The sequence below is a fragment of the Cetorhinus maximus genome, chromosome 13 (genome assembly GCF_964194155.1).
Source record: "Cetorhinus maximus chromosome 13, sCetMax3.hap1.1, whole genome shotgun sequence".
Lineage (NCBI taxonomy): Eukaryota > Metazoa > Chordata > Chondrichthyes > Lamniformes > Cetorhinidae > Cetorhinus > Cetorhinus maximus.
Window position 1 is genome coordinate 119562988 of NC_135891.1, and position 14326 is coordinate 119577313.

Genomic DNA, 14326 nt, shown 5'->3' on the forward strand with positions numbered 1-14326 from the left:
TGTGATCGTCTCCCATTCTTCTAAACCCTAGGGAATAAAGGGTTAGTCTACTCATCTCTCCTTATCCCAGGAATTAGTCTGGTTTGTTTTGAGCTGTTTGAGGGATCTGGCTGTGCTTAAATTTATTGTCGCCTTTCCCTACATATACTTTATAGTCAAAAATACTTTATGCTCTGGACTTTGACAACCTGAGGTCATGACGTCTGTCGTTCAATGTCAGTCTAACTGGCTGTCAGCGGCTGTCTGGATTTGAATCATACATAGCGTGTGTTTTTTGCTGGGCTGTATCAAAATACTTGAACTGTACCAGCCCCATGAAGGAAATACTGAAGCAAGAGAGGCAGTGATTAGAAGAGCCATCAGTCTGATGGGTTTGATTATGTCACAAGACTGGAGAAACTGTATCCCTCGTCTTAAATGGTGACTGAGAGGAGAAGGAAGGTGGAGAGGGGAATGGGAGGGGAAGGTGGAGAGGGGAATGGGAGGGGAAGGTGGAGAGGGGAATGGGAGGGGAAGGTGGAGAGGGGAATGGGAGGGGAAGGTGGAGAGGGGAATGGGAGGGGAAGGTGGAGAGGGGAATGGGAGGGGAAGGTGGAGAGGGGATGGCAGAGTCTGGGGTAAAGGAAATCGGGGGTATGCAAGAGGCTGCAATTGGAGGGATGCAGAGACCACACCTGAATCCTGCAAGTTTATTTCCCCCGAGCGTCCATCCAATTTCCTTTGGGCAGGTGAGCGGAGACTGGGTAGAGATAACTAGAAAACGGACCGGACAGAATTCAAAACCTCATGTGTGAGGTACAGCACAGAAGGAAACAATTTGTCTTATCGGCTATTCCCACTCCCTTGCCTTATTCCTGTAACTGTAATGTTTCTATTTAGATAATTATCTTTTCCCCTTTAGAAAGACACAATTGAATCTACCTCCCCCATCCCGGATCCTAACCACCAACTGAACAAAACCAAGATACTGCGGATGCTGGAAACAGAAATAAAAACAAAAGGATTTGGAAATAATCAGCAAATGTAGCAGCGCTTGTGGAGAAAGTAAATATTTCGGGTCACTGACCTTTAATCAGAATCAATGTTCAGACCGCTGCAGTAACACAGCCCGGCCTGAGATGGTGCTGTCCTGGGAGGACCCGCTGTGCTGCAGTAACACAGCCCGGCCTCAGATGGTGCTGTCCTGGGAGGACCCGCTGTGCTGCAGTAACACAGCCCGGCCTGAGATGGTGCTGTCCTGGGAAGACCCGCTGTGCTGCAGTAACACAGCCCGGCCTGCGGTGGTGCTGTCCCGGCCCACTGTGCTGCAGTAACACAGCCCGGCCTGCGGTGGTGCTGTCCTGGCCCACTGTGCTGCAGTAACACAGCCCGGCCTGCGGTGGTGCTGTCCTGGCCCACTGTGCTGCAGTAACACAGTCCGGCCTGCGGTAGTGCTGTCCTGGGACGATCTGCTGTGCTGCAGTAATTCACGCGGCCTGCGGTGGGGCTGTCCTGGGAGGACCCGTTGTGCTGCAGTAACCCACGCGGCCTGCGGTGGGGCTGTCCTGGGAGGACCCGTTGTGCTGCAATAATCCACGCGGCCTGCGGTGGTGCTGTTTTGGGAGGAGCTGCTGGCTGGTAGCCGGCTGCCAGCAGACAAGTGACGGCGCTTCAGCGCTCATCCTCAGGGTAGGATGGTGAGTGCGGCCTGTTCCCGCCAGCGAGAGCTTCCCAGGCGGCAAAGCCGGTCACCCGGCGATTTCAATCGGTAACGAGCAGGACGCAGGCCCCGGAGTAACCCCGCCGCCCGGAACCTCCTCGCCCGGCCTGTGGACTCCGCCTTTCCCGGAGTCAACAAACCTGCCATAAGCCGGGGACTGAAGCCGGGTCCGGCCCCCGGGCGGGTGGCCCGAGTCGTCCCGGCCTCGGCCCCTGGGCTGTGTCCCGCTTTCGGCGGGCTGGCGGTTGGGCTCTTACAATTCGGCCATGGGGGGCATCACGGACCAGCCTGCACATGCGCACTCTTTCCACACCAGTCACTGAGGCCCCGGCTCATTTCCCCAACCCCCCACCCCCCAAACCTTCCTCGTCCCCCTCAACCGCCTCCCCTATTCCCCCTTTCCCCTCAATCTCCATCCTGTTCCCCCCAATTTCTGAACATCCCCCATCCCCACACCTTTATCCTTCACTGGGTTTCTCCCTGTTCCACCCAACCTCCCCTGTTAACCCCAAACTTCCCCCATTCTCCCCCCCCCCCAACCTCTCTGTGCCCCACAATTTCTCCATGCAATTGGCAAAAGAACCTGAGGTGATTTGAGGATAAACTATCTTATGCAGCAAGTCTGAAAGTGCATCGATGCAAATTCAATAGTAAAACGAAAATAAAGGCTAGGTGGAAAGAGCAGGCTGATTGGATAGCTCTTTCAGTGAGCCAGTATAGGCATGATGGGCCAAATGGCCTCCTGTAAGATTTTCAGTTCTTTCTGGAAACACCATATTAATTGTTCAATGCTTTGTTGTTTTATTACAATCTGATCCACTCTCTTTGCCTTTTGTTCCAAGACATCTTTGTCATTTAATCTCTCCCACCCCCTTTCCTATCCCAGGCCTCCCCTTTTGATCTTCATCCTTCCCCCACCCCTTTCAAGAGCACATTTCTACCTTCCTTTAGTTCTCAAGAGTCACATTGGACTCAAAACGTGAACTGTTTCACTCTCCACAGATGCTGCTAGACTTGCTGAGTTTATTCAGCACTTTCTGTTTTTATTTCAGATTTCCAACATCTGCAATATTTTGCTTTTACATGTTGTTTGCTTGCTGTTGGTTGCAGAGTGCAAGTGGACTGAATGCATTGGTGCGGAGCCTCTATGCGCTGCAGGAGGAACGTGTTGAAGCTTATCGGCTTTTTGACCTGTGAGTAAACTACTGATTTATAGAGAGTCTGTGGTGGCGTTTTTTTAAAGCAGTTCCCCAACTTTCTTGTTTCTTCCTATGTGAGCCTGCACACAACGTCAAGAAGATATTCAACCATGGCATGAGTGTCTCTCTCATCTCAATACCAGCTGGGGGATAATATTTTAATAGCTTTCCTTGTGGGTGATACAAAACTTGGAAGTGTTGTGAACTGTGAGGAGGATAGTGTAAAACTTCAAAAGGACATAGACAAGTTGGTGGAATGGGCTGAGAGGTGGCAGATGAAGTTCAATGCAGAGAAATTTGAGGTGATTCATTTTGGTGGGAAGAACGTGGAGAGACAATATAAAATAAGGGGTACAACCCTAAAAGGGATGGAGGAGCAGAGGGACCTGGGGGTATATGTGCATAAATCGTTGAAGGTGGTAGGACAGGTTGAGAGAGTGAGTAATAAAACATACAGTATCCTAGGTTTTATAAATAGAGGCATGGAGTACAAGAGCAAGGAGGTTATGTTGAATTTATATAAGTCACTAGTTCGACCTCAGCTGGAGTATTGCGTCCAGTTCTGGGTGCTGCACTTTAGGAAAGATCTGAAGGCATTAGAGAGAGTGCAGAAAAGATTCATGAGAATGGTTCCAGGGATGAGGAGCTTTAGTTATGAAGGTAGATTGGAGAAGTTAGACTGTTTTCCTTAGAGAAAAGGTTGAGAGGAGATTTGATAGAGCCATTCAAAATCATGAGGGGTCTGGACAGAGCAGATAGGGAGAAACTGTTCCCCCTTGTGTAAGAATCGAGAATGAGAACAAACAGATTTAAAGTAATTAGTAAAAGAAACAAAAGTGATATGAGAAATGTTTCTACGCAGTGAGTGGTTCGGGTTTGGAATGCGCTGCCTGAGAGTGGTGGGGGCAGGTTCAAATCAAGCATTCAAGGAGGAATTAGACAGTTATCTGAGAACGAAGAATGTACATGGTTATGGGGAGAAGGCGGTGGGATGGTACTAGATGAGTTGCTTGTTCAGAGAGCTGGTGCAGACATGATGGGCCAAATGGCCGCCTCCTGCACCATAACAATTCAGTGAGGTGGGTCTTGGATCCTCTCTGACCCAACAGCTCTGTTAGTTTGTGATCAGTGCACAGAACCTTGTACCCTACTGGGACTTCTCCAGTCTGGGACTGTTGGTGCCTGCTGCACGCTATCAATAGCCCTCGCTGCCCACACATACACTCATTCTCCCGGGCTAGGCTGAGATTCCATGTTAACTAATCAGATTTATTTAGAGATTAAACCTTTGACAGATGAGTACCATTACAGTGAGAGGCTCAAGCAGTATGCTGTAACACGCCAGGCAGCCACTTCCAGTCCCCATTTCACCCATTCCTTAGATTCCCAAATTTAACTGCTCCTCCTATCACCACTGTTGCTCTCAATCTGTCTCCCCTCCCCCCTCGTCCTCTCCTCCCCCCCTCGTCCTCTCCTCCCCCCCTCGTCCTCTCCTCCCCCCCTCGTCCTCTCCTCCCCCCCTCGCCCACTCCTCCCCCCCTCGCCCATTCCTCCCCCCCTCGCCCACTCCTCCCCCCCTCGCCCACTCCTCCCCCCCCGCCCACTCCTCCCCCCCGCCCTCTCCTCCCCCCCTCGCCCTCTCCTCCCCCCCTCGCCCTCTCCTCCCCCCCTCGCCCTCTCCTCCCCCCCTCGCCCTCTCCTCCCCCCCTCGCCCTCTCCTCCCCCCTCGCCCTCTCCTCCCCCCCTCGCCCTCTCCTCCCCCCCTCGCCCTCTCCTCCCCCCCTCGCCCTCTCCTCCCCCCTCGCCCTCTCCTCCCCCCTCGCCCTCTCCTCCCCCCCTCGCCCTCTCCTCCCCCCCTCGCCCTCTCCTCCCCCCCTCGCCCTCTCCTCCCCCCCTCGCCCTCTCCTCCCCCCCTCGCCCTCTCCTCCCCCCCTCGCCCTCTCCTCCCCCCCTCGCCCTCTCCTCCCCCCCTCGCCCTCTCCTCCCCCCCTCGCCCTCTCCTCCCCCCCTCGCCCTCTCCTCCCCCCCTCGCCCTCTCCTCCCCCCCTCGCCCTCTCCTCCCCCCTCGCCCTCTCCTCCCCCCTCGCCCTCTCCTCCCCCCCTCGCCCTCTCCTCCCCCCCTCGCCCTCTCCTCCCCCCCTCGCCCTCTCCTCCCCCCCTCGCCCTCTCCTCCCCCCCTCGCCCTCTCCTCCCCCCCTCGCCCTCTCCTCCCCCCCTCGCCCTCTCCTCCCCCCCTCGCCCTCTCCTCCCCCCCTCGCCCTCTCCTCCCCCCCTCGCCCTCTCCTCCCCCCCTCGCCCTCTCCTCCCCCCCTCGCCCTCTCCTCCCCCCCTCGCCCTCTCCTCCCCCCCTCGCCCTCTCCTCCCCCCCTCGCCCTCTCCTCCCCCCCTCGCCCTCTCCTCCCCCCCTCGCCCTCTCCTCCCCCCCTCGCCCTCTCCTCCCCCCCCACCTCCTCCCCTTCCTCGCCCTCTCCTCCCCCCTCCTCTCGCCCTCCCCTCCGCCCTCACCCTCTCTCATAAGAACATAACAAAGAGGAGGAGTAGACAATTCGATCCCTCAAACCTCTCCGCCATTTATTAAGATCATAGTTGATCTTCATGTTTTACCATTTCCACATTCCGTCTAACCCCGATAACCTATGATTTGCTTCAGGATTCCAAAGTTGCACAACCCTCAGAGAAAAGATTTCTCCTCATCTTTGTCCTAAAAGGGCGATCCCTATTTTCAAAACAGTGCCCCCTAATTCTGGATTCCTCCGCAAGAGGAAACATCCTTTGACATCCACCTTGTCAAGGCCGTCCAGGATCTTGTAAACTTCAATCAAATCACCCCTCACTCTTCTAAACTCCAGTGGAAACAAGCCCAGTCTGTACAACCTTTCCTCATAAGACAACCCACTCATGCCAGTTATTAATCTCGTAAACCTCCTTTGAACCGCCTCCAATGCATTTACATCCTTCCTTAAATCAGGAGACCAAAACTGCACACAGTATTCGAGGTGCAGTCTCACCAATGCCCTGTTTAGCCCAAACATAACATCCTTACTTTTATGTTCAATTCCTCTCGTAATAAAGGATAGCATTCCATTAGCCTTCTTAATTACTTGCTGTACCTGCACACTAACTTTTTGTAATTCATGTACTAGAACACCTAGATCCCTCTGCACCTCAGAATTATGCAGCTGTTATCCATTTAAGTAATACTCTGTTTCTTTGCTCTTCCTGCCAAAGTGAACAACTTCACATTTTTCCACTTTAAACTCCATTTGCCAGATGTTTGCCCACTCACTCAGCCTATCTATATCCATCTGCAACCTCCTCGTGTTCTCTTCACAACAAAACTTCTTACCTATCTTTGTGTCATTTGTAAATTTAGCTCCCATGTCCTCACTCCCCTCATCTAAGTCATTGATGTAAATCGTAAAAAGTTGAGGCCCCAGCACAGACCCCTGTGGGACTCCACTCGTCACATCCTGCCAATCAGAAAAAGATCCATTTATGCATACTCTCTGCTTCCTGTCAGCCAGCCAATCTTCTATCCACGCTAAAATGTTACCCTCTACACCATGAGCTTTTATTTTCCGTAATAAATTTTGATGTGGCACCTTATCAAATGCCTTCTGGAAATCCAAGTACAGTACATCTACAGGCTCCCCTTTATCCACTGCGCAAGTTACTCCTTCAAAAACTCCAATAAATTAGTTAAACATGATCTGCCTTTCACAAAACCATGCTGAATCTTCCCAATTGCCTTGAGCTCTTCCAAGTGCTCAGCTATAATCTCCTTAATGATCGGTTCTAACACCTTCCCCACGACAGACATCAAGCTAACTGGCCCATAGTTTCCTGTTTTCTGCCTCCCTCCCTTCTTGAATAGAGATTTGCTACTTTGCAATCTGATGAATCTTGCGAATTTTGGAAAAATTAACACCAGCGCACTGACTACCTCATTAGCCACCTCTTTTAAGACCCTAGGATGTAGTCCATCGGGACCTGGAGACTTGTCAGCCTGCAGCTTCATCAGTTTGTTCAGTAACGTTTCCTTAGTGATTTCAATTTCACCAAGTTCCTTTCTCCCATTCACCACCTGATTTGCAGCGATGACTGGAATGTTTTTTTTATATCCTCTATAGTGAACACAGAAGCAGAATATTTGTTCATTTCTTCTGCCATTTCCTTATTATCTACTATTAACTCCCCACTGTCACTCTCTAGAGGACCAATACTTACTTTACTTACTCTTTTCCTTTTTAAATACCTGTAGAAACTCTTGCTATCCATTTTTACATTTCTAGCTAGCTTCCTCTCATACTCTAATTTTTTTCTCCTGATTAATCTTTTAGTCATTCTCTGCCGTTCTTTATATTCTGTCCAATCATCTGTCCTGCCACTCATCTTTGCGGAGTTGTATGTTTTTTCCTTAAGTTTGATGCTTTCCTTAACATCTCTAGTTAACCATGGACGATGGGCCTTCCCCTTAGAATTTTTCTCTATAGTAGGAATGTACTTATTCTAAATAATCTGAAATATCCCCTTAAATGTCTGTCACTGCTTTTCTATAAATCTATCTTCTAGCCTAGTTTCCCAGTTCACTTCAGCTAGCTCAGCTTTCATCCCCACGTTGTTGCCCTTATTTAAGTTTAAGGTACTAGTTTTAGACCCACTCTTCTCCCTTTCAAACTGGGTGTAAAATGCAATCATATTGTGATAGCTGCTACCTAGGGGTGCCTTCACTCTGAGAGCATTAATTAATCCTGTCACATTACACAATACCAAATCTAATATCACCTTGGTTGGTTCCAGAACATGCTGCTCTAAGAAACTATCTCGAAAGCATTCTATGAACTCCTCATCCAGGCTACTACTGCCAATCTGATTTTTCCAGTTTATGTGTAGATTAAAATCAGCCAGATTATTGCCATCCCTTTATCACAAACACCCAGTATTTTCTCTTGAATACTTTGTCCTACACTGAGGCTACTGTTAGGGGGTCTGTAGACCACTCCCATTCCTCATCTCCACCCAAACTGATTCTACATCCTGATCTCCTGAACCAAGGTCATCTCTAACTACTGCACCAATGCCCTCTTTGATTAACAGTGCTACCCCTCCACCTTTACCTAGCTTCCTATCCTTCTTGAATGTCGTGTATACTTCAGTATTAAGGACCCAATCTTTGTCGTCCTGCAGCCACATCTCCGTAATCGCTATCAGATCATATTTATTTACTTCATTATGGACCATCAATTTATTTACTTTGTTATGAATGCTCCATGCATTCAGATAGAGAGCCTTCAGTTTTGTCATTTCGTTACTGTTGTAACATTTAGTCTTGACTGTTAATGTATTCTTAGGTTTTTTCTCTCTGTCCCTTCCTGCCATTCTCTGACCCTCATTTCTCATATTACTATTTTCCTCTCCTGCCTTGACTTGACACCTTGAATTGCTACCTCTACCCAAGCTTGATTCCTCACCCCTCTTGTTTAGTTTAAAGCCCTCTGTACGTCCCTAGTTGTGCGATTTGCGAGGATATTCGTCCCAGCACGGTTCAGGTGTAAACTGTCCCAATGGTACAGCCCCCACTTTCCCCAGGACTGATGGCAGTGCCCACAAAACGGAAACCCCTCTCTCTCTCATTCTCCCCTCCCTCTCTCACTTGTTCACCCCTACCCTCCTCTATCATTCTCCCCCCTCTCGCCCCCGTTCCCTCGCGCTCGCCCCCCCGTTCCCCCCTCTCGCCCCCCATTCCCCTCGCTCGCCCCCCATTCCCCTCGCTCGCCCCCCATTCCCCTCGCTCGCCCCCTGTTCCCCTCGCTCGCCCCCCCATTCGCCTCGCCCGTCCCCGCCCCCCTCGCCCGCCCTCGCCTTGCGCCCGTTCTCCTCTCTCTCCCATTATAACTGTCTAGAACGCACTGAGCGTTCAGCTATGCACAAATAACAAATTCCACTGTCACAGACTAATAGTGAATGGCAGGACACAATTCCCGGAGATGGCCAGACATGCCACAGCCAGAGGGCTGTCTGACCCTTCCCTCCACTGGGCTCAGCATAGGCTGGGGGATAAAACTAGTCCTGTGTGCCTCAGTGCTATGAGGAAAGTAGGAGTTTAAAAGTTACAGGAATGTTTGATAATGAATAGAGATTTTTCTCCCTCCCAACCAACCGCTTCCAGAGGACACCAGGCATATCTGCGTTCCGCTCCCAATTATGACTTCATCCAATATCGGCAGCTCGTGCACGAAATCACACAAGCGTTTAACCGGATCTCGAAGGAAGTGATTCAGCTCAAGGACCAGTTTCATGAAGAGTATGATCGTCCGGACCTCTCCGAGCACATCGAAAGGATACAGGAGCGGGAGCGGGAGAAGCTGGAGTTGGTGAGGCGAAGGGGAAAAGGAGGCCACTAAAGGGATTGGGGCAACCACTTGGGTAAGGGTGTACAGTGGGGATAGTGAACACTGGTTTAGCCGACCTCACATTGGGAAGGGATCAGTCCATCTCTCTTTGAAAAGGGATTCCTGCAGTGATTATTGAGGATGCAGCCAATTGAGTGCCAAATCTCACAAGGACATTTGTAAACTCGTGGTAATCATTCCCACTGACATAGATTCCTGGCACTGCCTGTCAATTCTTACTCTGAACTTCTATTGGGATATTTTGTGTAATTAAGATTAAAAAAAAGTTAATGCTCAGGAAAAGACCACTTATCAATTTGGCTTCTGCACTGTCCCATCCAACACCTCCAGCACAGGTACAGCATGGGTTTAGAAACAGAGTAATGCTCCCTCTACACTGAATTTTTCTAGTATTTTGAATGAGGGGGTGACCAAAGTGAAACTTACAACATTTTTACAGGGTGGACATAGATGAGATGTTTCCCTGGCTCATGAGTCTAAAACCAGGGGACATAATCGCAGGATAAGGGACAGGCCATTTAAAACTGAGCGGAGAAGGAATTTCTTCACTCAGAGGGTGGTGAGTCTTTGGAATTCTCTGCCCCAGAGGGCTGTGGAAGCTCAATCATTGAACATGTTCAAGACAGAAATGGATAGATTTCTGGAGACTGATGACGTCGAGATATGGAGATAGTGTGGGAAAGTGGCATTGAGGTAGATGATTGGCAGAACAGGGCCGAATGGCCTACTCCTGCTCCTATGTTCCTAGAGTAAAGCTCCCTCTACATTGTCCCCATCAAACACCCCCAGGACAGGTACAGCACGGGGTTAGATACAGAGTAAAGCTCCCTCTACACTGTCCCCATCAAACACTCCCAGGACAGGTACAGCACGGGGTTAGATACAGAGTAAAGCTCCCTCTACACTGTCCCCATCAAACACTCCCAGGACAGGTACAGCACGGGGTTAGATACAGAGTAAAGCTGCCTCTACACTGAGGAGAGTTGTAAGTTACTGATAAAGTTCCTTTTATTGCCCTCCAGACAGCCCAGCTACAGCTTGCCAAACAGAACGTGTTGGACCATCCGGGCAACGAGACACACCAGGAGGAGGCCCAGGAGTTGAAACACAGGTACGAGCATTGTCATTCTGTACACAACACCAGCTTCATCACCTCCCTTTGTCTGGCTTGGATCTGTCCATCTCCGCCCTCCATCTGGTTACCATGCACTGTGCTCTCACCAGGGGTGGTAGTGACCCCAAGCTCTCGGGGGTTGTGATTCAGAGGAAGCATCACCACCTGATTTACTATTCAGTCTGTCATACAGAGCTGGAACTGCCAACAGCTATTGGAGCTGCCAATAGTCTGGAAATACTGAACAGCTGAGACTCTGGTGTCTGGAAAAGAAAAAGCTGAGAGGTGATCTGATAGGGGTCTTTAAGATTATGGAGGGTTTGATAAAGTAGGCATAGAGAAGCTGTTTCCCCTTGTGAGGCAGACTAGAACAAGGGTCATCAATATAGGATAGTCACTAATAAATCTAATAGGGAATTCAGGAGAAACTTCTTTACCCAGAGAGTGGTAAGACCATAAGACACAGAAGCAGAAGTAGGCCATTCAGCCCATTGAGTCTACTCTGCCATTCAATGAGATCATGGCTGATCTGATAATCCTCAATTCCACTTTCCTGCCTTTTCCCCATAACTCTTGATTCTCTTACTGATTAAAAATCTGTATATCTCAGCTTTGAATATACTTAACGACTCAGCCTCCACAGCCCTCTGCGGTAAAGAATTCCACAGATTCACTACCCTCTGAGAGAAGAAATTCCTTCTCATCCCTGTCTTAAATGGGCGACCCCTTACTCTGAGATTATGCCCTCTGGTCCTAGACTCTCCCATAATGAGAAACACCATCTCTCAGCATCTAAGCCCTCTAAGAATCTTATATGTTTCAATAAAGTCGCCTCTCATTCTTCTAAACTCCAATGAGTACAGACCCAACCTACTCAACCTCGCCTCATAAGAAAATCCCTCCATACCCGGGATCAACCTAGTGAACCTTTTCTGAACTGCCTCCAATACCAGTATCTGTTTCTTGGTGAACTTACTTAGCTGTACGCTGCTGTTTTGCAAGCCCTGGAAGCAATCTCTGTCACGCGTGTCAGATCCTTGTGTTCTGGGTAGCTGGGCAGAGCAGTCTGCATCTGCTGCAGTGGTAAGGTGAACCCCTGCTAACTTTTTTTTCCCCCCCCCCCACCCCCGCTTCCAGCTTCCCCCATCAGAGTCCATTTGTAAAATGTATTTCAATAACAGCTATTCAGGTCCTAAGCTCTAGAATTCCCTCCCTTAACCTCTCCACTTTGCCTCTCTCTCCTCCTTTAAGAGATTCCTTAAAACCTACCTCTTTGACCGAGCTTTTGGTCACCTGTCTCACTATGTGACTCGGTGTCAAATTTTGTTTGATAACATTGTTGTGAAATGCCTTGGAATGTTTTACTATGTTAAAAGTATTATATAATTGCAAGTCGTTCAGTGTGTAGTGTGCATTCCCTATGATTACGCTAGTCAGAGCTGAACTTTTAGCTGAATAATTTCTTCTGCTCTCCCTGTGCTTTCTCAGTGCCTGGGTCTAGATGAGAAATCAGCCTCAGTTCCTGCATTTGAGTCCTGCTTCATGTTAGGTGAGGACCCAGTGGATAAATCTGGCCTCCCATTTATAATCTTAACTATCCCAGGACAAAAAGCCCTTCACAATTCTAACTGACACCTCCATGATAGTGATTCTGTACCAGGCACAGCTGCTAAATTCCAGGCCTGTATCCCACCCTCTGCCCCATTAAGTGCTCTTGGTTGTTAAATGCCCCCAACACCTCCTGGGCTGAGGTAGGGAAGAGGAAATCAGCAAAGGTTTCTGCTTCTGACCGCCATTCGGTGACTGTGATCACCATCTCTCCCTCCCAACCCTCGCCTTCCTCTTCCCCACCTCCCGCCTTCTGCTTTGCTGAGTGTGACTGCATACTGGGCGTGAACAAGATCAAGCTTCACTGGTGTCTTCCATAGTCAAATAGTTTGCTACCGCTCACTGTTTTATGCGTCTGATGTGCGACTGCTTTGGCGAGGCACCCGGGACAACTCACAGAAGCTGCATCCAGTGAGAATCAGCAGATTGGGAGAAGGGGAGGCAGGTGTATTTCTCGCGAGACTCTCCATCCTCCCTGGTTTTATAAAGCATTTATTATTTTCTCCAGGATTAATAAAACCATTGAAGCAATTAACGAGATTCTTCAAGACTTCAAATACGATTCTGAAGAGATCGAAGCCAGTGAGTAAAATTGTTCTCACCGGGGGTTACAGATCTGTTGGAGCCGCCTCCTGCTGGGTTTGTGCCTCTGACCAGACCTCAGCATCAACACCTCTTGCAATTTGCAAGATGTCCCTGTTCCCCACAAACACCCGAGGCTGAAGTTTCTGCTGGTTTCACGTTCTCTTTGCCACTCGGTCGGAACTCTGTTGTCACAAATCGGCCCTGAAAATTCCCTGCTCTCAAGGTGCAGAAAGGAAAAAGACAGAGGGAGACCTTTTTCTGGGAGGTGTCTGGAATGACATTCCCACTCGAGGGAGGATCTCGATTCGGGCTGTGCACCCCAAAGTTCAGCAAAGACTCACCAGAGACTCTAATCTGTGATGGGATCACTGAGCCAGCTGTTTGATAACCTACACATACCGTTCACTCTCTGTGTAAATCTTCTGGAAGAATAAATGATCATTCTCCTTGTCAAGTATTTTAAAATGCAACACTCGTTAGCCTGTGTTTCTCTATAACACAAGTCTCTCTGAAACATCCCTAAATGCTTGAATATTGTGTAGGCAAACACTGCAGCTGTTGAACACAACAATATCCCATAAACTGCAGTGAGAGTGACTAACTGATTTGTTTTAATGGTGTTGGTTGAAGATAACAGGACACCGGGGAGAAGTCCTCCACTCTTGTTCAAAATAGTGGACGTGGAATCTTCCATTTCCACCCAAGAGGGCAGATAGTGTTACTTACAATAAGAGGTTGTGGTGGAAGAATTAATCCAGGCTCTTGGTTAAAGCTGGTTTATTTCCAATACAACTCCTCAGTGCTACTAACTTCCTAGTAGCTTCCCCACAAAGTGTTCCAGCTGTACCTTTTTATTCTATTCAGTTGGGATAATTAATGCCTATCATCCATTTATCTACCAATTGGTTTTAACAAGTTGATTGCCATATTAACAGACGGGACCTCGGTTTAATGCCTTATTTAAAAGATGGCATCTCCAACAGTGTAGCTCTCCTGCAGTATTGCAGTAGGAGTGTCAGCCTGAATTATAGGTACAAGTCTCTGAAGTGGGACTTGAACCCACAATCTTTAACAGATCTTTCACTTTGTATTGCCCGGCAACAAGCAGCACTTGTGTTGCCACATGAAGTCAGTTTGTACTGTGACACTAGGAGTGGGGAAATTGAAGTTTTGAGGTCCAATTAGGGACATCTTAAACATGAGTATCCTTCTCGGTGTGGTCAGTAGATAACCGTGAGCCATGTAACTTGAAAAGAAATCCAGAGCCAAACTTGCTCCTAATTAATACCGTTATTCATCCCCTTAAAGCACCCCTGAACTGAGGGGAGAATGGTCAGCCAGTCACAAACTGACCGATCGCTCTGTCCGGCCGGGCGCCGGCCCATTGCTCCGGCTAGATGATCTTGTTGAAATGTAGATTGATGGAGCTTGACAGGGTAGATGCTGGGAGGATGTTTCCTATCATGGCGGAATCTAGAAATAGGCGGCAAAGTTTCAAAATGAGATGTCTCCAATTTAAGGCTGAGATCAAAAGGACGTTTTTCTCAGATGATAGTTAGTGTTTGGAATTCTTTGCCCACAGAGCAGTGGAGGCTGGGTCATTGAATATATTTAAGGCAGAGGTAGACAGATTTTTGATTGAGAAGGAAGTTGAGGGCTGTGGAGGGTAGGCAAGAAAGTGGAGTTCAGGCCACAGTTAGATTAGCCA

General features: G+C 49.0%; 1 protein-coding gene across 2 annotated transcripts; it reads left to right on the forward strand.

Annotated features, from left to right (window-relative positions):
* Positions 1-1604: 1604 nt before the first annotated feature.
* Positions 1605-13088, forward strand: rex1bd (required for excision 1-B domain containing). 2 transcript variants are annotated; one of them, XM_078556230.1, is made up of 5 exons: positions 1605-1676; positions 2810-2892; positions 9068-9272; positions 10334-10422; positions 12542-13088. In XM_078556230.1, the coding sequence occupies exons 1-5, from the start codon at positions 1674-1676 to the stop codon at positions 12621-12623; spliced, it is 462 nt and encodes a 153-aa protein (XP_078412356.1). In that variant the 5' UTR covers positions 1605-1673; the 3' UTR covers positions 12624-13088. The 2 variants fall into 2 exon arrangements, with proteins under 2 accessions (XP_078412356.1, XP_078412355.1); XM_078556229.1 differs by lacking the exon at positions 1605-1676 and having other exon boundaries at positions 2768-2892.
* Positions 13089-14326: the final 1238 nt, after the last annotated feature.

Coding starts and splice junctions, on each gene's coding strand:
- rex1bd (XM_078556229.1), top strand. CDS start 2,783: ATGTTGTTTGCTTGCTGTTGGTTGCAGAGTGCAAGTGGACTGAATGCA. Junction 2,893..9,067: donor GCTTATCGGCTTTTTGACCT/GTGAGTAAACTA, acceptor AACCGCTTCCAG/AGGACACCAGGCATATCTGC. Junction 9,273..10,333: donor AGCGGGAGAAGCTGGAGTTG/GTGAGGCGAAGG, acceptor ATTGCCCTCCAG/ACAGCCCAGCTACAGCTTGC.